Consider the following 23,727-nt stretch of genomic DNA (forward strand, 5'->3'; position numbering starts at 1 on the left):
TGTAGTAGAAGATAACTTTATACAATAAATGCGCTTCAGTTTTTTTCGCAAACATTTGTGGTTTTACTGTGAGCTAGTATGTCTATTATAATAATAATAAAAACTGTGCAACAATATCGTTAGATTAATGATTAGACACAAATATGAAAGTTATGAGGGTTAACTATTTACTATTTTAAAATAAATCATCATTATAACATGAGAAATTGAACTCTGTAACATTTCTCTTTTGAGCCAGATATTTCTATTTAACTATTTCTAATTTTTAATGTTATATCCTGATATTATATCAGCTACTTTAGATCTCAATACTACTGAATGTCTAGTGTCATCCTATGTTACGATATGTAAGCAGAGTAGAGGAATGAGGAAATTTAATGTCTAAAATATCTCAGAAATGGGTCTTTCAGAGTTTGTCGTCTTTTTTTTTTTTTTTTTTTCCTATAAATTGTTACCCAGTGTACTCTGACAATGCAGATTTGAGGTTTTCCATTGCAAATCTTGAAATCCAGATTTGCACATTTTCTTTTGAATTAAAACCCCATCTTGTTTGTGAGCTTCCACCCTGCAGATTGTCCCGCGCATGTAAAACAATCAAACCCTGTACCACATGTCACGTTGTATTGAAGCTCATAGAATTTTGGTTCATTTCCAAGTAATGTTATTACTTGCCAGAGGAACAGCAGATGTTTTCCAAGGCAAGGCTCGATGAATAAAGTACTGCTCTCCTGTAGGAGGGAAGCACATTTTAATGAGCGTTCATCACCAGAGTTTGTCATTTTACTGTACAGGCATCTTCTATCCCGAGCAATGGAATGGCATCATCTTGTTACTCCGATACAGTGGCCCTAACATAAAACTGCTTATTCCCAAGAGATTAGCATCTCACACCCCAATGTAAATGGGCAATCTTTGGACATGACTTGGAGGAACAGGTTTTCCTAGAACATCTCTCTAATTTATAACCTCACGTGAATATATAATGGCACTCATTCGATCTGAAGAGTAGAATCGCTAAGTAAACTATCAGACATATTGCTGCCTGGTTTTATGAACCAAGCAATAAATACCTTTCATTTGCACTACCAAATGCACATGCAGAGGCTGGGGTCTCTCTGGAAGACGGGATTAGAGGGAATGTGTTCCCCCAAACTTATAATTTAAAGTTTGTATGACAAGAAAGATAACATTCTCCATAACCTTGGCAATGAGCTGAAGTGATGATACTAAGAAAGTACCCTTTAACACATTTAATTCGCTTCATCTTTCTATTTCTCTCTGTTAAGGAAAGACATTAGGTTGACATTGTTTTCTGATATCTTGTTTTAATAGAAATATCTGAAGAGGAAAGATTTGGATTCCATGATGAAGATAATTAAAGATCAGTATAAACAGGTAACTAGAAGGTGTGTGGATCTTTATAGGACAGACTCTTGTTTTGTTTGAAGTTTGTTGCGTGAGAATGATTTGTATTTCTCTTTTCACTGTAAATCCTTGCAGGATGTGATGCCCCTAGTACTGAAGTCCGATGGGAGTTGGAGATCTCTGCAGAAATTAATCAGTGAAGAGTTGAAGAAAGACCTGACCGATGCGATGGGAGCCAAGGCTGAAGACCTCATCCTGCTGGCAGCTGGGGATCATGATAGAGTTGTGAGTCTGGGCATGTGTATTGTATTCTGTTCTGGAACTTAAAACATTGGTAATTTAATGTGGAACGCTTCTCAAAGTGTCACCACCCTGAGAACGTCCATCTTAATATGACGTAGTATGATTGTTTCTCCTGCTAATGTATCACCGGCATGGAAATTAAGGAGTAAGTATACATGATTTGTTACAGACTTTAGATATGTAGACCAGAACAACCCTTAAATAATTGCAAGACAGTGCAAAGAATTAACAGGATAAAATTGAACTTCCCTTACACAGAAAACTCAAGCCTGAATACTGCCTCAGTCTTCAAGCACAAATCCAAAAACAAAACCAGGGTGGATCTGCTAGGGAACATAAGAAGAAAGGCACAAGTGTGTATCTGTGTTGATTTTAAACTAAAAGTTTTAATTGGCCACTCACACTTTGAATGCCAAGTTCAAGCCTTCATAATATACTTGATGATCTCCGTAAGTATCTCCTGTTACTGTGTAACCTCAATAGCCTTCCTGGGAAATAGAAGAACCAATGGAAACACGTCTTTCTTCTTCTATTCCTTAGCAGATCCACTCCTGTTTTTGTTTTGGAATATTTCCTTAGTAATCTGACAATTCCATACAAAACCAGAACCGCTCCTGAGTAAAGATGTAAATATACTGTAGATATTGTGGCCTTGATTTACTAAGCTTTCTGAATGATTTACCTGCAGAAACCTCCATTAAAGTCTGTGAGAATTGTTGTAGATAAATCGTTTGGAACGTTTTTCAAACCGTATTGAATCGTTTAGAAAGTTTGTCAAATTGAGGCCTATTATTAGGAAACTTTTGAGGGGAAAAAAATGAACTGTGCCAGCAGTGTTTGTAGAGATCTGGAGAAACATCTACTTCTATTTCTAGGGGGAATTTCAGGATTATGATAGAATTCTGAGGAAAAAAAAACGAAGTCAAAACAGGCATTCCATCTATGAACTGTATTTTAAGGTTGATTCATCAAAAATAATTGACCCAAATGAGTTCAGGGAACCTATATTAATATAACGGGTCTGGGAGTGTCACTCTAAAAGGGTGTGTAGATGTCTGCAGATCGTAGTCCGATGCTGGCTAGCAGTTGAGTGGCAGAGCAGTATGAGAGACTTTTTAGTTTGGTGGAATATAGTGTAACGTTTCACAGAGCTCACTCTGCATGGAACAGTCTGAACTGTGTTAATCATGTTCCGTTTGATAAAGAGAAGATTTTTAGGGTACTTTGTCGAACAGAGAAAATATATTGAGTGTCAGTAGACTAGGTCTGCGATGAAGTAATTGAGATAGCGAAGCAGAGTTGCACAAATATATGCAAATCGAGTATACGAAGTGGTGAATAACATTTTTAACCCACCTCCCTCTTCCAAAAAAAAGATGCTGGTGGGGGTAGGTGATCAAACCTCATATTGAGGTGTGTTGAAGTGGCATGGTAGAAGTCCAACATTGTTCCAGAAATCACGTGAAGGCATTTGAGCTTCTCCACTAGGAAATTAAATATTGTAGATTATAATGACAGGGGTTTGTATATATTTTTTTTCCCCCTACAAAAAGTATCAGAACTATAACTGTTAATGTTGGTGGAGTACTCAGTGCTTTGAGAGTTGAAGTTGCCTTGTAACGACTGAGAAGCACAAGCCATGTGTCTGGGGGGAGGAAGATCTCCCAAGAATTTATCAAGTCAGTGTTTTCGTTTTATAACTATTATTTATGGGCTCTTGAGAATTATATTTCTTCTTCCTTTTCTATCTTTCTGCTCAGTGCACAGCATTAGGGAAACTTCGGCTAGATGTTGCTTGCCGTCTGGAAGAATGTGGTGTTTCTCTCCGCAGTCTCACCGATTACAATTTCTTGTGGGTGGTGGACTTTCCCCTGTTTCTCCCGAAGGAAGATAACACTCAGGAACTAGAATCTACCCACCATCCTTTCACAGCCCCTAATCCTGAGGACATGGATCTTTTGTACACAGAACCAGAGAAGGTGAGAGGTGAAAATTCTGCTGACTGTAAGAGCCACTACAAAGGAGAAAAGGCTCAGGGAAAGAGTTCAGTTAGCTTTCTGTATCGCGTTGTAAATACACACCCAACCCATTATGTTATTCCTTTGTTTTCTTCCAGTAGAATGGGGGGGGGGGGGGGGGGGGGGGGGGAGGGGAGGGGGGGAGGGGAGGAGGGGGGGGGGGGGGGGGGGGGGGGGAGGGGAGGGGGGGAGGGGAGGAGGGGGGGGGGGATCATCCTTTAAAGACCTCAAATCACGATTATCTTCAAGGTAATGACTAAGCTTTTGCCACTCCAGTTGATGTGGATTTTACTTCTTAGTATGGTTGGCTGAGTATTTGGGAAGTGTAGTCTCAAACAGCTGGAAGGTTAAACCTGATCCATCACTATCTCCTAGCAGTATGGCATGTAGCGGATAACTTCATGGTCTTGACTTTGGGTCATTCGTGATGCTATAACATTAATGTATGGATTATATACAAATTTCAAGAGTATTGTATGCTCTACCCTTACAGGTCCGTAGTCAACACTATGACCTGGTTCTAAACGGTTGGGAAGTTGGAGGGGGTTCAATCCGTATCCACAATGCTGATTTGCAACGTTGGGTCCTAGAACATGTCTTAAAGGTAAGAGACTTCCATTCAGATGGCGATGGTATTGCTTTTATATTCCTTCATACAGAGACTGTGAATGTTACTTACTAAGAATTCTGGTAGTTGCAACGGGGAAATACCAGCGATGTGACTGCACTGGGGCCTGCATGCTCAGGGGGCAAATCAGTTGGCCTAAGGACTTAAGGCCCCCCAGCGAGTATTGCTGAACAGGGTTGTAGTGGCCCATTAACAGCACAACCGGGCAGCTGTAGTATCGGCAATTCCACGAGGAAGTGAAAAGCAGATCACTTCCTACTACATAAAGAGGGAGGTGGCATAGGAGTGGGGAGAAGAAAAGTAGACACCGCTCCAGACCCACACTCCCATTGGCAATGGCAGGACTCAAATTAAGTCACTCTCCTGCACACAAAAGGTATGTTAACAGGAGGGTGGCAGCTATAAAAAAAAATCAATAAATGCATGTGTGTATCTAAATGTGATAAAGTGTGCGTGTGTATATGTCAGTGTAATCAATATGTGTATCCGAGTTTGTGTGTATGTATCAGTGTGTAACACGCAGATACACACGTACCTTTAACATATAAAACAAACAGACTGTGTGTAGATGATCTTCACAAATGTGAAGGAACGACACACAGGGGTCAGAGGTGGTGGTAAAAATACAAATCGTGACTCATCCAAAAAAATAAGCTCAGAGTATAAATAGAGGAATGGCCCAAATAGTTAGTTGCATATGACCCCAAGAAATGCCAAAAAAAGGGAAAATAATAAATACTTTATTGATATATATGAATAGAAGACACTATACGTGAGGGACGATTACTTAGTGACGAGGGGTATATAAGTCGTCTGGAGGTCTGTCATGCAGCACAGACCTTTCAACTCCTACATATGTCAAAGTTGGTAAGCACTAAACTCACTGTAAGTCCTTGAAGAGCCCCTAGTTAAAAATTACTAAGTTCCTCAGCAATCAAAAATCACGTTGGCTATAGCAGATAGGCTAAAGATCAATGGACAAAAAAAGGGATACTGCACTGTTAGCACCTGTAGCTCCTAAGAACAGACACCTTAGAGGGTGTTCTAAACTTTCCCTATGCTATCAGTAGACAAGAAAGGAATACTACACTGTTAGACCCTGTAGCTCCTACATAAACACCTTCAAGGATGTTCTATGCTGTCACTAAATATTAAGACTAAGAAATTCCAGTTAACCCCTTAAGCAGTAAAGTCAAAAAGTAAACAGACTCCGAGCTACAAGTTAAAAGTAAATGTGGGTGTTAAACACCTAGTGCTCCCATTGTGAACAGAAAAGCAAAAAGACAAACGAACCCGATGCGCGTTTCGGTGCGTGTAATTGCACCATCGTCAGGGACTGAGACCTCCAGACGACTTATATACCCCTTGCCACTAAGTAATCGTCCCTCACATATAGTTCCTTCTATTCATATTTATCAAAGTATTATTTTCCCTTTTTTGGCATTTCTTGTTGTCACATGCAACTGACGATTTGGGCTATTTATACTCCTAGCTTATTTTTTGGATGAGTCACTATTTGTATTTTTATAATTTTTCTTACTTTCCTTGACCTTGTGTACAAAACCAGGTTTAGAGTCCCATATCTATTAGAGACTCTATTATTTGTTTATTGTTTTCTACCTTTAACATACACTGACATATACAGTGTGTATATCTATGTCAAGGCGTATGAAACTGTCAGTGAGTGTATCTGTGTGTCAAGGAGTGTGTATCTGAGTGTGTGTGTGTATGGTGTCAGTGTATATCAGTGTGTGTGTTTGTACATACATCGATTTGTTGATGTATGTATGTGCATGCAAACTCCAAAATTATATACAAACCCCAACCCTACACACAAAAGCACACTTGCATTTAAAAGGAACACTAAATATGAATACACCCCTGCATATAAACGTAAATACTGCATGCGAATGCACCACTGCATTCAAATGGCAACAGGACATACAAATACACTCTACATGCATACACATACTCTGTACAAAAACATGCTTACATTCAAATGCACAAACACAACCTCTGCAAGGATGGGTAAATGGTAGATCCCCAGCTGTCATAGCAACGTGGGATTTTGATAGATGGGCATCTACCTTGGGGTCACCCTTGTACTAGAGGGGACCCAGAAAATGTTCTTGCGCCAGGCACTCTCTACATTAGTTCTGTCACTGGGTAATTGATAACCAATTATAGAAATCAACCTGACTTTGTATCTAGACAGAAATAAGGTTAGAATATACGTACAGAAACGGTACTTGTTATTTATACTCCCACAAGCAAGCATGAGGATTCCTGTCCCTTAACACGTTCACAACTGCTCAGACTCCTGATGATGAATTAGGTCCAGAATTCTTTCAGTAGCTGGAGAGAGTATAATTCTCAAGACCCAAAACTTGTATTCGAGGGTAAAAATGTGTATATCTAATCGGCCTTTTCATTCCATAACAAACTAGTGTAATTCCAGAGTAAAGTTAAAATTGTGGAGCAATCCGCAGGAAATTTTTTATTTATTTTTCCTGCAATCTTGGAAATTAGAATTGAAAGTTTTTTTTTTTTTTTTTTTATTGCCCACAATATATTTGGCATTACCTTACTTAGCTTGCAATATCTGAACAGCACACTCCACCTCCTGCTGTGTCTTAAATGAACAGTGTCTGAACCCTAGCCCTTCTTCACCATTTACTTCAAAGGGACACTCCAGGCACCCAGACCACTTTTTAACCCTGCAAGTGTAATTATTGTAATTTTTTATAAACTGCAATAATTACCGTACAGGGTAGACAGCCACTAGAGGGCACTTCCTCCTTCATAGCACAGAAAACCTGTGCTAGAGCGTCGCTGGACGTCCTCACGCTGTGTGAGGACCTCCAGCGCCGCTCAATTCCCCATAGGAAAGCATTGAAAAGTATTTTCAATGCTTTCCTATGGGGGAGCTCTAATGTGCATGCCGGGCAGGATCAGTCTCGCCCACCAGCCGACGTAATGCAGAGGAGGAGGAGCGGTGGCGGAGGAAGAAGCAGCGACGTGGGACATGTCGCTGCTTCTGGTAAGTCACTGATGGGGTTTTCACCCCTTCAGCAACCGGGGATTGGGGGGTGGGAGGGAGAGGGGACCTGCAGTGCCTGGAAAACTGATTGTTTTCCTGGCACTGGAGTTTCTCTTTAACCTCTCCTGCCTGACAGATGATACTACCTTGCTTGATGACATATGAAAGCGTGGCCATACAAAGTATTGGTTAATAACGTGCAAACTATCGAAGGTCAAGACAATGGAAAAATGCAAGCGGAAAAAGGCTGGGATGCTGCCAGCACAAAATACCCTCTGCAAATGCTTTAAGTAGATATGCGAGTGCTCATATGCAAAAAGGGGAGTTGAAATACCAGACCATAATTGCACCATTATCTTTAAAGAAACATATTTAGTTATGATGGTTGGGGTGTCCCTTTAAAATTGAATAAACCATGACAGGCTTCATATAGTGTCCACATGACCTTATCTATGGAATTAACTTTCTAATATATGACCAGTGTGGACCAGGTTTTGTGTGATTATGGCAGTATTGATCCTGAGTCTGATGTATCTGTATTGCATGAATTACAGCTCATGGTTTTATTTTCCAATTTATGTGCAGGAGGATGCGAACGTTCTCTCTCATTTGTTAGAGGCTTTGGAATCTGGAGCTCCTCCACATGGCGGGATTGCTTTAGGTAAGAGTTGTGCTTACTTAATTTAGCAACATGATTAATTAAAAGCCAGTTTGCTGAGACAATTGGTGCTTCAAATTAAATTATATTCATTACATGTATGATCAATTCAAAGAAAAAGTGTCATTTAACTCCAGTTTGGATAGGGACAATTCTTTTCAAACTACATTATCTCAGAGCTGAATACACTTGTTAACAATTCAGAAATAAAATAAATTGGGGGGTGATGGTACATAGCTAATGTGTGAGTCCCTGAAACACTAATAATAATAACCTGTCACATTGTTTCACACCACGTGAAAGATTTAAACTCTGATAGGGTTATTCGCTTATTCGGGTTATAAGTAAGAATGGTTGGAAATTCAGAAATGTTTAAATTTAATGCCAAAGTAGTTGATCTGGAACAATAGCTGACTTGGAGGATTTTTCCAATTTTGCTATTTTGACCTTTAAATTTGATATTCCATTCAAATTCCTGACTCTTCTCATTTTAGCAAATATATCCCTGTGAGAGTGACTGTGAATTCTTGTTTGCTCCTGCTCGCACCCCATGCTGTGGAGTGCTTTAATTGATGCAAAGATATATTTATCAAGGTCATTTACTAATGTCTGCCTGGGGTATAACCATATGGCTGCCTACAGAGCCTTTCGGACTGCAAAATCTGAACATTGTTTATGCAATTCAATAATGTTTGGCTTTTGTAATTCAGACTCCGAACTGCGATGACGTGACCAGAGGGTGGTGATATATCAAGAGGGAGGACATCCTTGTCTCCCAAACTCATGATTAGTGGGTGGGGGATACTTGGTCCTCCCCTTAAATATTTTAACATACCCCACCCGCCGACCACTGGTGGGGGGGATCATTAGGATGTACCAGTTTTTTGGGGGGGTTTGCGTGTGGTCTTCCCATGTTGCTAGTTTTAACAGTTTCATAGATATTGCTCCACATCCCACGGGATTCTCTATGGACCTCACTGTTGCAATATCGTGCATGCACAAGAATACAACGTTGACGTGTGCTCCTGGCAGAGTGCAGAGGCTGCAAGGAACACCCTGCACACCGCACTGCAAGCAGAGCAGTCAACGTTGGGTGTCTTTGCACAATGTGGAAAGACCCCAGATGGTGACAGAGTGCTTTAACTCAATTTAAATGTTTGATTATTGGGGGCGTGGCCTGGACGCGAAGCTAAGCGGACGCAAGTCAAAGCTGCTCCCACTCCAATTGCTGAACTGTCCGAGAAAAAAGCCACAAATCGACTTCAAAACCCGGCAAATGGGACACCAACGGAATGCCACTGGCGAGGGCTACACGTTGATGCCAAACACCGGGCACCGACAACAGAACACCCGGCAAAGCAACCCGAGGCCTACGAGCACAACCGGCGTGGGGAAGGCGGCCGCTCCTCCATTGCTGGCGACGGCTCACAGACAGCGCCTAGGCCCACGTTCCCCCCCCCCTATGGACCGGCGGGGGTTATCCCGGTCCCGGCTACCCACTACCTGCTGTCCAGCGACGAAGAGGTAACCCGTACACGACGACCACTCCATGTAGCTGCAGGCAAGATGGCGGACTCCACAGGGTCTCCCAACACAAGGGGCCTACTGGAGCCGCTGGAGGTCCGCCTTGATAAGCTATTCTCTGCCTTTTAGCAGAAGCTTGAAAGCAAACCGCGACACATGAACCCGCCACCTGACCCAATGCACCCTCCCTGTTATGCACCAAGCTTCACCGGTCGCAAGACTCATAAGACACCAACCGACAAGAAGCGGAAGAGACGAGAGAAACCCAAAACACACTTCAGTCCGCTCCGATCAGGGAACGGAGTTCCTACCAAGCTCAAAGATGCACCCCCTGGCCCAAAGCTCTATCTACAAAGACGGGGACGCGGCTCTGGGGCCCGTCCACAATGCCTTCCCAGGCTGAAGACCACATGGAGTCAGACTCCACGGCACCGACCACATCGTCGGAGGCTCACACGCCGCTGGCGGCGGCAGAACATCCGAGCCCCACATGGCGCCCGAAATAGGGAAGACCCGGCCTCCTCGAGCAACCGAGTCTGTGGATCACAGGTGACGGCCTTCACGGGAGCCCGGGGCTGGCAGACGACGACCGCAGGTCCGCACCAAGTCCCATCACTATGGAACTTACAAATTGCCGGGGCCATCTTCCCCACCTCTCGGACACGCATGGCGGTTCTGCCCAACAACGGTATAGGCTGATGCAGCTTCACTAACGGACAGCTACACCACCACCACACCTGACTAGGAACTGTCCAGCTGTCGACGACGTTACCATTTTCTCTTACCGTAACCTGTTGAACGTAATATTGTGTGAGGCTACTATAGTTAAGCACAGTTAGTCGTATATGCACATGTTGTGAGTCTTTTCAGTTTAGTTTGCCATATGATAAAATTTACCTGCTTCAGGCTGCGTAACACTTTTCGTGTAGATACTAGATGATGATCATACAGCTATGTTTTTATGTTCCAATCCGCAGACTGCATACTAATTCCCTGGCAAACGCTAAGCACAATTAAAAATGCTATTGTATCTCACACAAGTTGTGTGCAAAGATTATAAGAATCGGTAGAAGTTTCACCTACTTCAGTAACCCCAGCGATGGCCCAGTTGGCATGACCCTACCTAAAGCACGCTTACCCTGAAGCAGCCCTGCATAGGAAACAATGTAATGATATATTCGTTCCTTATACCTACTCTTGCATGTTAGGTTCCATATGCGATGACTACTAACCTGTTCCTTTCCTAACTATGACTTCTCGCTGCATTATATACAAACTGGCTCCTATAGCACTGTAAGACATGTTGATACCTTAGGAATACATCGGGGTAGCCGAACTAGCATTGTTAAGTAACAATTATTCTTGTTCTTATAAACATTATATTAACCAAGCTTGTATTATTATGTATCCTACAAAAAAAACAATTTTGGCAGTCTTTCTTAGGGATGTATTGTACACAATCTTGCCGTCAATTACTCATGTTACCCCACAGTACCCCCTCTTTATATTCTGTACCCCATAACGCAAATGCCATAATAAAAGAAAGATTTACATAAATGTTTGATTATTATGTTATCTAAGGAAAATGGATATCCGGATAAAGCAGGCGTATAAATCCATTTTTATTCATATCTTTGATTAAAAAGAAAACAATACTTTCCCATGAGGTCCAGATCTAGGCCTCTATGTAACGGAACCAATTTTATTTGTTGGATCTAAAACTGCTCTTATGTGACTTGCTTTAAATAAAGATTTTCCTGTTTCATAGGACTTGATCGCCTTACTGCAATAATTACTGGTGCGCCAAGTATCCGTGATGTTATTGCCTTTCCCAAATCTTTCCGGGGTCGAGACCTGATGAGCAACGCACCAGACTTTGTGTCTGATGAAGTACTCCAGCTGTATCATATAAAGGTCAGGTGTCCAGACAGTGGGAATTGATGGGGCAAGAAGTGTAAATCCGGTATGCATCTATTCTACTGGAGGAAAAGGAAGGCTTATCCAGCCTGGATTCTGGTTCCACCAGAGGTGGACATAATGGAATGGAAGGTTCTCAGGGTCCTGTCCTGAGATAAACCAGACACTTCTAGAATCTTCTAGGTACAGGGATTAACATTGTTTACAAACTATTGATTAGCTTATTTTATACATTTTTATGGATCAATGAAACTCCTTCCTTTTAATTCTTATCTGTGGATACATTCTGCTTATTCATGTCAAATAATGGGTGGGTTGTTATTTGGCTTGTGGGAACCGAATGGTGCGTTGCACCAAAGAACAGGTATAAAATGATTGGATACATAATTATTGTTCTGTCTAGTTATTCTACTTTTAATCCTCTATTTCTTATCTTGCTCTGGGATTTTTTTTGTTTAAAAGCCAAGCCTGTTCAGACGGCTACTGATCATGTAATAATAATGTATAACGCTTGTAAATTTCTTAATGAATAGGAACATCCAGTCCATGATATTTAAGCATGTTATTAAAACGTGGACAGATCTAATATTTTGTAACTCCCATGGCACTGTATTAGACTTTTCATTAAAAGGAACACACCAAGTACCATTACAGCCTCCTGTAGTAGTGGTTATGGTACCCTTCTCCCAGGGTAAGTGATCAAAATATTTGGAAATGGCTTGACCACTTACCTGAGGTATACCAGGTACTGGTCACTTCTTCTGGATCTGGATGATCCTGCCAAGACCTTCCTTTACGTTCACTGTGCTGAGCCCCTGGATTTGGCATCCAACAGTAGAAGAGGAGACCGGCACCTGGCAGACTTAGTCCAACGCTTGCAAATGGTTTGACCAACTACCCTGGCAGAACACTACTGGCACCATAATCTCCACAGCCGGCTTGTAGTGGCTCTGCTGCTTGGAGTGTTCTTTTAAGTACATGGAAAAGAGCAAAGATAATCCTGAAGCTAAATAGTTACTCAATTAGCTTAAAACTTAACTTTTAATAGAAAAATAATAAAATGGTGTAGACAAATTTTCTACACCTAAATATTGTACCTTTGTTCACCTAAGTAACGGTATACAGGAGTAAAACAGACTGGCTGCATGAAAACTAATAGTTTATAATGTTGCCATAATGTTGGTTTTAGTAGACCAATATGATTTACTATACAAAATATCACAAAACCAAATGTTATGGCCACCTTCCATGGAGTCACTGCTACATAAAAAACACTACTCATGTACTATGCTGTACTACTACAACTGCCTACCCACTATTGCAAACCACAGCTACAAGTGATCCGATATATTACTCTTGTGGAGCTGTAGTTTATAAAACCATTGGCATTTAACGACACTGCAAATTTAAAGGGCTTAATATAGTCACATGCTTAATGAATAAGGCCTTGTCTGAATTAGGTACCCATACCAATATTAAGATCAAACCAGCTGACAAAGGTGATAACATTGTACTATTGAAGCAGGGTATGTATATTTATATGTTCATTATGCACATACATGAGACCTCCTCTTATCTCACATTAAGTTTCAATAATTACAGAATATTTGGCTGAATTTAAAACTGTTACTTTCAGCCTCACAAGAGAAACAAAAATGTAATCTAGCCATAACTCTACAATTGCCACTTTCTAATGCTTGCCCAAAATCCACAAGAATTTTCATAATCCATCACGCAGACCAATAGTGTCTCTTAATAAGTGCCTGGCCGAGAAAGCCAATTCATAGATAAGATTCTACATCTTATTGTAATTACACTACCATCATATTTGCAGGACACCAAAAAAAACTAATAGTCCTGGAAAAAAAAAGTCTTGAGATTCCCCTGTACATTGCTGGCAAGTTTAGATGCGGTGTCACTATATAGTAATATCCCCCATGAGAAGGATCTTTTAGCATGGTGTTACTTTCTTGAACAAACTTCTCGAAACTACCCTCAAAAGGAATTTGTGCTGTCCCTACTGAAAGTTGTCCTTACAGACAACTATTTTATCTTCAATGGCAAACAATTCCGGTGTAAGAAACGGCTTGTGTCCCCCTAGCTATGCTAATCTTATTCTGGGATGGTGGGAGCAGAATGTTGTCAATTCTGTTGTATGGAATACCAGCAATACATTCTGAAATGTTAGAGATATATTGAGGACATCCTGCTCTTGTGGACAGGCTCAGAATCGGTTTGTTTGAGAAGTAGGTCAATGATCTGAACACCAATGACATAACCTTACAACTTACACATGTTATCGATGAGTATGAATTAGTATTTCTAGACCTGAAGATTTTACTAACAGATGATAAAATCTTAACCAAACATCATAAAAAGTCGACTGCTACAAACCGTTTATTTCACTGGGACAGCCACCATGCACACTGACATCATCTGTTCCTATTCGACAATACTTAAGAGCTAGAAGAAATTGCTCTGAAGATTTAAATTTTCTGTGTGAATGTTATGAATTGAATTCTCACTTGAAAGCACGAGGCTACCTTAACAGGGAGCGTTTCAAAGGGTCTGCAAGATAAATAGGGCTGACAGTTTGATAAAGTCATGACTAAAAGAGGAAGCACCTAAACTATGGTGTATTGGCACGTTCAATCAAGTCTGGGAACCTGTGAAATTATGAGAAACAGGCCAATGCTACTGCATGATTAGGATCTGAAGGAATCTTAAAGTTCTAGACTGGCTTTGACTGCACGTAGATCAATGAATCTTTATGATTTACTTGTACATAGTCACATTGAACCACGAAGACCCAGTTCTACATGGGTAGCTGAAACCATGGCCACTGCAATGCAAGTGACTACATCAAGCCCTCTAAATTTGCTGTGTCCTCTAATACAGGAGTGGTGGTACATGCCAATGGTTTTGTAAACTGCAGCTCCACACAATTAATTTATCTTATCACTTGTAGCTGCAGTTTGCAAATACATTGGCAAGACGTACCGGCTATTCAGACACAGAGAGAATGAGTTTTCAAGCAATAGAGAAATTGAGTCTCAACGCTCGAAAAGGCAACTTCAACTTGATCTTACTCGAGAAAGAATCCAAATGGATCTACACCTTTACAACATTGGTCATTATAGGGCTCCATGAGGAATTACAATTTACACCCTTTCTCTGTGAACCTAATTTCTAGCTAATATTCTCTCCTTTATACTTGTTAGCCATAAACATTTTCTTTTTAAACCAGCGTACCATTTTTTCCCTTTTTTTTTCTCAAACATATATTTGATATCCTTGGTAGGCCGTCATGTTACAGCACAGTATGTGATTCCAGTGTTTTTTAAGTGACATTGAATCATACCTCCATGGTAAGTGGTAATAACGGTTTGTTTTGTGGTATCTTGTATATCATATTGGACTGCCAAAACCAAGATTTAGGCAATATCGCTCTTTGTCATGTCGTATAACTACACTTCTAACTGTATTTAGCAAGTGTTCTTCATGTACACCCAATATGTAGTTATTTGATTGTTTTTAAGCATCTTCGACCTTTTGTGAGGTCAGTTTTATATTTGGTGTTTCCTTTCAACATATTGCCATTCCATAAAACATATCGAACCTATAATTAGAATGACCACTTTTAGGTCTACCTATATTATACCTATTCAGTGTGTGTCTGTGTATATAGTGTATCCCCTTGAAGAGCCACCTGACTGGCGATACAGGTGTCAGGACTTGGCTCCAGCTTTCATTTTGGCATTGTGATTATTCTCACAGCCACCGTGGACAGTTATTTAGGTGCCCTCAAAGACCCTGTGTTTAGGTATATTGTTGAATATATTTGGTCTATCTATCAGATGAGTATCACATCCAGTGTTATGTGATCGTAATCTTCTAAAGGAAAGAAATATATAGCACCTGATGTTACTTTCATTACATTGTTATAAGATGGCAGATACATCAGGGTACCCTACGCTGATTGAAGTGTAAAAGTTTGGCAGTGTGACACTTTGGTTTTTTTCTGGCCGCAACCATCTGTTCTGTTTATTGTGTCTATTTTAAAATACTATTAAAAGTTAAGTTTTAATTTAATAGGGTAACTATTTAGTTTCAGGATTATCTCCTCTGTTTCCCAAGTATTCATTCATGGGTTACCCCCCTTTCTTTATCCTTAAACTATTCTGTGATAAGCTCTATTACATTTTTGGTATCCACTCTGCACTGTAGGCCACAATAGCCAAATTGGAAAATAAATTATGAATGTGTCCAGCTCAGCAATTAGGACGAAAATGTATAATAGTGCCCGATGGGTTACTAAAGCAGGAGTTGCTTATTTTAAGCCCAAATAGTTATATTTGAAAAGGTGTTGCCGCCAGTGCATGCAGATACACATACACTTAACCCCTTGAGGACCAAACTTCTGGAATAAAAGGGAATCATGACATGTCACACATGTCATGTGTCCTTAAGGGGTTAAAGGACCACTATAGGCACTCAGATCACTTCAGCTCAAGGAAGTGGTCGGGGTTCCAGGTCCCTCTAGTTTTAACCCTGCAGCTGAAAATATAGCAGTTTCAGAGAAACTGCTATGTTTCACTGAGGGTTAATCCAGCCTATAGTATCTGTTTCACTGACAGCTGCTAGAGGCGCTTCTGCGATTCTCACTGTGAAAATCACAGTGAGAAGACGCTGGACGTCCATAGGAAAGCATTGAGTAATACTTTGATATGGACTGTTTGAATGTGCAATCAGAGCTGAGTGGCGGAGAGATCCCCAGCGCCAAAGGAGCCCGGCGCTGGAAAAAGGTAAGTGCTGAAGGGGTTTTAACTACACACACACACACACACACACACACACTCACGAACAGACGCATACAGACAAGCTAACAGACACACTCTCACTGACAAACACACACAAACTAACACACTCACTGAGACACAAACACTCAGTAGCAGACACTCAATAACAGACACACAAACATAGTGACACACACAGTAACACACTCATTAACAGACACACAGTAACAAACACATACACACTCACTTTTTTTTTTTTTTTTATTTAATCCCCCAGCCTCCCTACCTTTGGGAGTGCTGAGGGGATTTCTGCTGTCCCTGGGGTCCAGTGGGGCAGCTGGGCGGTCCTACAGGCGGCGAGGGAGCACTCTTCCCTGAGCGCTCTCTGCCCAGCTCCCTCGCGCGTGCCGCTTACAGACTCTGGCATCAGTGCAGTGAGCGAGAGGGAGCTGGGGAAAGTGCTCCCTCGCGCGCCAGCAGGACTGGCCGCCCTCAAAGTGATGCCACTGCCATCCGCAAGGGGGCCCCCCAGGAGAAGAGGCTGGCAAAATGTGGCCACACTGGCATGCATACTGGGTCGCAGGGAGGCTGGGCCCAGTCGCAGCCGCGACCCCTGCATGTACGCCAGTGCCTGCAAGTTGTTATCATATCATGGCTGCTGAGATGAATTTTACACATGTAACTGTACGCTATAGTAAGCAAGCAGATTTTAAAATCTAGCATTCAGGAAACCAGTTCTGGAGTTCATTCACAGCAGATGTGTATTCTATCTGATTTAACAATTTTAATCAATTATGCTATCCATTCATCAGACTGTATCAGGACTATAACTGAAGTTTAGCCAAGATCAGTTTGAGATTTTAGGCTGGAATAAGCCAAACTGAAAACACTGAACTTGGAGAACTATTCCACGAAAACTGGTTAGATAATAATGGCTGTTGATAAATTATTCACTAAAAAATGTATTTCAAATTACAGGTCAAAATTGCCAATTACTGGTTTAGTGAAAACTCCTTCAAGTCCTTGTAAAGTAAAGGGTTGTGTGTCGCAGTCTGTGTGGGGACTTTGTAGTTCAGGCATCTCATGAGCCAACTCTCATGACTCTCTGGTCACCTATTGCATTTAGATTATTCTGGGAATTGTAGGCTATTAGCCTCTGGTAGAGGTTTACCATGGAGCCTGGAGGATGTATTGGTTGATGTGAAACTTCTTATAATATAAATAATTAGACTGATGTTGTCTTTAAATATTCATTCATATATAATAAATGCGAGTTAATGAGGCAAGAAGGTCACATATCTAGTGCATTAAAATCTCTGCTGCTTGTAAATAAAGTGTCTGTTTTGTATCTAAGTGGCTTGTTGTCCTGATTGTCATGTAAACATGTTATCTTTACAGCAACTTTTAAACACAAGGTTGTATAATTTAAAAGACAAGTTAAAGGGACACTATATGCACCCAGACCACTCCAGTGTCCCTGGTTCCTTAACCCTGCAAAGGTAATTATTGCAGTTTTTAATAAATAGGATAACTCCACCCAAAACCTCATAGGAAAGCATTGTGCAATGCTTTCCTATGAGGAAGTCCTAATGCGAGTGTGGTGCTTGCCGCGCATGCGCATTAGTTCTTCCCTCCCCCTTGCTGGCTGCTGTTGGCAGAGCCTGAACCAGCACCACTTCTGTAACACAGGGGAGGTCTGCGAGGGAGTGTGTGGTATTGTGCCAGGAAAACAACTGTTTTCCTGGCACTATAGTTTCCCTTTAAATGTGGTCCTCACTTTGAGTTTCAAGAAATATATATATATTTTTTTACCTCCAAACATTTGGAAAGTCATGACATTAAAACAGACAGAAGATGAAATCTTTATGAAACCACCATCATTGACTTCAACCTCTGCACAGCCGCAATGTAAATGGCTTTGTAGACTGTGGAAGCAGGTTGCAATTCTACTAGAATATATCCCATGATGCTTTGCAAGTCTGGGGTTCCTAACTCCTTCTGCTGTAGACCTTCCCTAAGAAAACAAACATTAAATATCATTTATCTCGGGTACAATAAACAGAAACCAGGTGTGCCAATGACTTTTATTACAGTAATAGGCAATTTCTGTATTTGTGGCAGATTAATAAAAGTAACGAGTTGCATTGAATACAATGCTGCGTCCGAGGGAGCAAAATCCCGCTGACAGATGAGAAGAATAAAAACAAAGAAATATTTAGCATTTCCATAGGCAGCATTATGTTAAAATTCTCACTCAAATATGGAAAGTTGCATTTCTATAAACATTTGTATAATATCCACAGCAACATATTTATACTTACAAAACACGCACACACGATCTGGAGCCCTGGGCACTGTTATACTAAAATAATACAAGTCCTTAAAAGAAAAAGTGTAAAAGTGGCCGCTGTTCAAAGAAAGGTTAGATTTCAGGAAGCGGAATGGACCAGGTGCAAGGAGGTTTGAAGCCTGAAGGGCACATTGGTGATGAATAAAATGTAGTAACCGTTCCTAGAAGGCAACGCGAAGGTGGTGGAGCTCCTGTCCTGCATTGTTTGCTTCCTGTTTGGTCATCTTGTGCTCTTTTCATGTGCCCCATGTCGGTGCTATGTACTGTCTTTCGGAGCCTGCAGGGTAGGGCTCGAGGCCTGAGCTCCCTGTGGGGACTGTGCGGTGGGCTGGGCTCCTGTGGCTGTTTTAATAGAGTTCAGGGTTTTGCTAAACCAGGAGTTTTTGGCAGCTTGGATCTCGTTCATAAGAGCGCCTCTTTGGTGCTCAAGTTCCTGTGAAAGAGAGCAGAAAGAGCCGCTGTGAGGACTGGGAAAGTAAAGGGTGGATGTCAGTGGTGGCTAACATTGGCACTGATGGTGTTGATGATTAAGTTCTAGGCTAGAAGGTAGACCTACAATTCCCATAGTGGCTAGCCAGTCTGACGTTTTATGAAGCATCACAATAATTGTCGTTTTACAATAGCTAGATATCTACTTTGTGGCTACTACGTCAATTTCATGCAATGGCGCATGAATAGAACAACGTATCCCTCCAAGGCATATTGAAATCTGAACTCAAGCTGACATTAGATGATGTTAAAGGACTGTTCTAACCTATTCAGTTACATGTGAAGTGGCTGCAGGTTGCAAGGTATTTAGTAAACAGTTAAACATTTATACTGTACACGTAACACAGGGTAAAAAATAAAAAATATAAAAAATAGAAGTTAAAGGATTTCTCCAAGCATTATAACTACTGAAACCCGCTGTAGTGGTTACGACAGTAGGAGTACCCAGACACCAGTGCCTCTTAATGGGGCAAACCATTTTACAACTGTGTGCCCTTGTACCTGGTTCCTATTGGGCGCTGAGTCGGCGGTTTAGCAGGTTTATGTCACCTGGCTTCTGCGGAACTGCACAAGCCAGATGCTGATCCTGCCGGCCATTCACTGGCTGAGAACTCTTAGCCAATAGAGCTAATGACGCTCCTGTGGTGCTGCTAGAGGTGGAGTTACAAAACGCAGGAGATATGGCATTTAACGATTTTGTAACAAAATGCTGCACCATGACTTCAGATCACTGAAATGGTCTTTGTGCTTGGAGTAACCGTTGAAGATTTCAACACTGGTCTATTATCAATGTGCATGAATATTGCCGCCCTCATTATTTAATGGGCTGTAGGGTTGCTTAAAGACGTGAGAAAGAGCTAGTGTAATAATATGGATGTTAGGAGTAGGTCTGCGGCCAGGCCTCGGCTATATAAGGGACCAGGTACGTTTTTATCCAGTGAGGGAGCTCAGTTTTTGCTCTTACAATTCTGTCTAGAATTTGTCCTCCCATCTCTAAAAGGTAAGCAGCACTAAAGAATGGGGGTTGACGGCTCATGAAGTGCATTTTAAAAAATATTTTTTTGCTGCAAGGGTAGTTAACGTATGGTAGTAAACATCAGGTATGCTTGGTTCACTGTGATGGAATACTGCCTTACCTGAATTTTGCATTTGGCCTCCACAAGTTGCAGTTTGGTCTGTGCCAACTCTAACTCCATCTCCCGCAGGTGCTTCATGAGCGTATCTTTCTCATCATCGCTTCCGTCACCTGACTTTTCCATTCCCGCCCCCTGTAGTGACCCTTCCTTGCTGAAGATCTCACTGCAGTGGCTGCAAGACATAACCTTGGCCTGAAAATAAATAAATCAGTAAAACAGTTTAAATTATTCTCATGCTAAACCGGCATATACTAAAGCAGCTATGGGTATCACATTAAGGCCTCAATTTAATATATTTGGATAAACTTTAAAAATTATTTCCCCCCCAAAAATATTAAAATATCAAAGATATTTTTATGACAAAAAATAAGATATTTTCAAAATATAAAATCATTTGAAAAGCTTATCCAGAAATATTCAATCAAGGCCTAAATTATGAGTAATTTCCCTATTCCAGTGACATCTGCCATGATGTATTAGCAGTGATTTAACTCTCATTCCAGATGGTATGGACCATTTTCAGGCTTTGTAGCCACATTGAACAAAAAGTCTACAACCACTGGATTGCAATTAGAAAAAACCTGAAGGTGCCTCTGGGCCTATAAATCTGAAGTATACATGTGTATGATGATCACTGAAGAAGTCTGAACTTGATGGACGCAAGTCTCTTTTCAGTTACGTAACAATGTAACTAAGTGCAATAAATAATAGAACCTGACACCCTGAGGATTTCAGTCAAACTGCGTTTAGTCTAAACAGGGTCTCTCCCCATCACTGACAGCCCACCACCTGTGCAGATACACTGATAACGCAAAGAGTGTATTTATTTCCACATTACCATGTTCAAACCCTGGTTGGCAATGGTTACTAGATAGCGCTGGGATAACCGTTTATCATTGTACTTTTTTCAGAAGTACAATTAGTGTGGCAGCAACGAGGGTGGGATATTGGTGCCAGGGGAAGCCACTGATGTTATGAAACTGCAGAACAGCGCCAGGAAACCAATACCACCATAACTAATAAACTAAGTTTCAACAGGAATATGCCCTCAAGTATTGTACCTTATTATTTTACCAATTTGTACCTGTGGACAGCGCTGCCGCATGTGTTGGCTCTTTATAAATAAAGAATATTAATATCCAACTGATAAACTATGTAGTGGTTTTGGTAGATTTCCTTTAAATGTAACACTTTGGATATTGCAGAACGTTTGGACAGCTTCTAACTACTGGAAACAAGACACAGCCACACGGCTCAGCCGGAGCGATCACTGCTCTGTCAGTTCTACTTGGAAACCCTTCTCAGTCCTCGATCTAGAATATGCGAATATCATTGGACCAGTCCAATATTCTGGATCTCGAGGAATCACTAACATTCTGTCTATAGTGGAAAACACTAGTGTTATTTACTAAAGTGAGAATTTACTAAAATAGCCGGATTGGGAAAACTCTGTGACTCAGTTATGCATTTTCAGCTGCTCTGGCCTTAAATTTGAAATCCACTTTGAATTATCACAATGAGTAAACCTGCCATCACCAGCGACTTCACGGTTCTCTCACCTTGACCATCTCCAGCTCCTCTCTGCTTGCAGTCTGCTGCTTTTCCAGCCGGGTACTTAGCTGGGAACATATCTTTCAAAGAACAGAGAAAGAGAAAAATCTATTTATGGTGTTCACACAATCACAGCTAAATGTAACCAGCAGCCATGATTACGTCAAGATGTGCGGATCTTACCTGTTTGTACTCTGCTATTATAGCTGTTGTCTTCTTGATTTCCTGCTCTGCCTTTTCCAACTGTTTCCGGAAAACTTCCTTTAGCTGTAGAAATCAAGTTTAATTTAGACATCATTTCTCACATCCCTCCCCACAGAGCTGAGTGTTCTATAAAATGTCCAAGAGTCTTTCCTACAATCCATCGTCACCATCCCCTTCTCTGTGGCAAACATCTCAAGGGATCGGCACCTGAGCCACATCACTAAATAAGTTGAACGATTAAGGTACTATGATGGTATCAAATGTGGTTCATGCAGAATGCAATCTGGTCTTGGGATTGTATATTGAAATACTGCAATGTTTTATTTGAGCTTTATGTAAAAGAACACGTGATTAGTACAAACACATTGCGTGCGGAATTTCTAGAATGCAAACCATCCAGGTCTATTTTGGTACAGATGGACAATAGAAGGTAGGTACGATGGTGAACCCGTGCATTATGAGAAAATGTCTCAGGGAGTCATTGTAATAACACATGAGGGGATTGCATTATTTCACCCTGTACATGGTTTTATATTTTTTTTCTTTCTTTCTAATTTGAATTGGGGTTAGGGCTCTTTTAAATTGTGCTATGACTGGTGGGATAGAAGTCTCAGGTTGACTGAATTAATAATGCAAATAGCAGCTGCTGCCTGGGTGAGTTTGAAACCATTATCTACTCTCTTTTTTCTTTTTAAATAAACACAAAACAAACACAACTAAACAAAGTATTATAATAACAAGCTCTAAGTAAAGGTAATGAAGGAGAATGAGGTTTTAAGGTGAGAACATTCTTCTACCTGAGCAGTTTCTTCCTCCTGCTTACGCTTTTCTTCCTCAGCTTCAACCAACCTCTGTTTGGTCAGTAGAAGCTCCTTATTTAAAACCTCTGCCTTATCTTCTGCCTGCAGTCAAACAAAGACAAATACAATCAAAAACCAAAATGAATGACCTGAAAGTATATTCCTTCTCGAGCTTGATAAGCCTATTTCATACGTGTCAGTTTATGCTTTTGGAAGGGAACAAGCACACACATAGGAAGCTTTCATTAATTCCGCAATGTGAAAAATGTTTATCTGAGACTCATCACAGCCAAATCAATCTATTCTCCATGCCTACATCTTACAAACATGCACACAGATATAGAGGAAGTGACCATTCTTTATTATGATATCTCCAGCAGAGGGGTGGGCTTTGCGTGATGACAGAGTTAAGATGGAGACGCCCAGTTACAGATAAAGAGTTGTAGATTTCCACATTTAATTTTCACACCTACGTATTTGTTAAATATAGGGTATACGTAAACATGATAAGAAAATTCCTGGGGAGGGACGTTCTGCTCTAAGGCTAAATTAACATCATGCGAGAATCTAGGTTTCACACAGCTGGCGTGTCAAAGCATGCCACCACTGCCCTAGAAGCTTAGTGTATTGAGAATAGTCAAATAAACTCAATAAAAAACAAGAAACAAACAGACAATAAATACAAAGCCTCTTTATAAACTTGGCCCGTGTGATTAGACTGACAAGGAGCTGCTCACCTGGTCCAAGTCACTGCGCAGGGCGATCTTGCTGGTAACCAGTTCATGTGCCAAGTCATCATTTTCCTGTTCCAGTCTCATGCTGGTTTCCTGCAGTCGGCGATTCTCTCTCTGTGAGAAGACGGTACAGACATGTCAGAAATCATTAAATTACTAAACAGCTCAGGTAGAGGCAGGTTTAGTAAGAGAATGTGAGTGCTAGAAAAATAGA

General features: G+C 41.0%; 2 protein-coding genes across 6 annotated transcripts in view; one reads left to right on the plus strand and one right to left on the minus strand.

Moving 5' to 3' along the window:
* DARS2 (aspartyl-tRNA synthetase 2, mitochondrial) overlaps positions 1-11,847 on the plus strand; it is a 33,928-nt gene extending 22,081 nt beyond the window's left edge. For both annotated transcript variants that reach the window (XM_063428157.1, XM_063428158.1), the window contains exons 13-18: positions 1,333-1,395; positions 1,501-1,650; positions 3,429-3,647; positions 4,180-4,290; positions 7,940-8,015; positions 11,305-11,847. In XM_063428157.1, coding sequence (XP_063284227.1) covers positions 1,333-1,395; positions 1,501-1,650; positions 3,429-3,647; positions 4,180-4,290; positions 7,940-8,015; positions 11,305-11,477 — 792 coding nt within the window. In that variant the 3' untranslated portion in view covers positions 11,478-11,847. The remainder of the gene's footprint in view (positions 1-1,332; positions 1,396-1,500; positions 1,651-3,428; positions 3,648-4,179; positions 4,291-7,939; positions 8,016-11,304) is intronic.
* A 6,472-nt stretch (positions 11,848-18,319) lies between these two features.
* The window catches only part of RABGAP1L (RAB GTPase activating protein 1 like), a 342,839-nt gene continuing 337,431 nt past the window's right edge, over positions 18,320-23,727 (minus strand). For all 4 annotated transcript variants that reach the window (XM_063428176.1, XM_063428177.1, XM_063428179.1 and 1 more), the window contains 6 exons: positions 23,517-23,627; positions 22,777-22,881; positions 21,959-22,042; positions 21,784-21,855; positions 20,225-20,416; positions 18,320-19,032 (listed from right to left, as the gene is read on the minus strand). In XM_063428176.1, coding sequence (XP_063284246.1) covers positions 18,856-19,032; positions 20,225-20,416; positions 21,784-21,855; positions 21,959-22,042; positions 22,777-22,881; positions 23,517-23,627 — 741 coding nt within the window. In that variant the 3' untranslated portion in view covers positions 18,320-18,855. The remainder of the gene's footprint in view (positions 19,033-20,224; positions 20,417-21,783; positions 21,856-21,958; positions 22,043-22,776; positions 22,882-23,516; positions 23,628-23,727) is intronic.

The sequence above is a fragment of the Pelobates fuscus genome, chromosome 7 (assembly GCF_036172605.1).
Source record: "Pelobates fuscus isolate aPelFus1 chromosome 7, aPelFus1.pri, whole genome shotgun sequence".
Taxonomy (NCBI): Eukaryota; Metazoa; Chordata; class Amphibia; order Anura; family Pelobatidae; genus Pelobates; species Pelobates fuscus.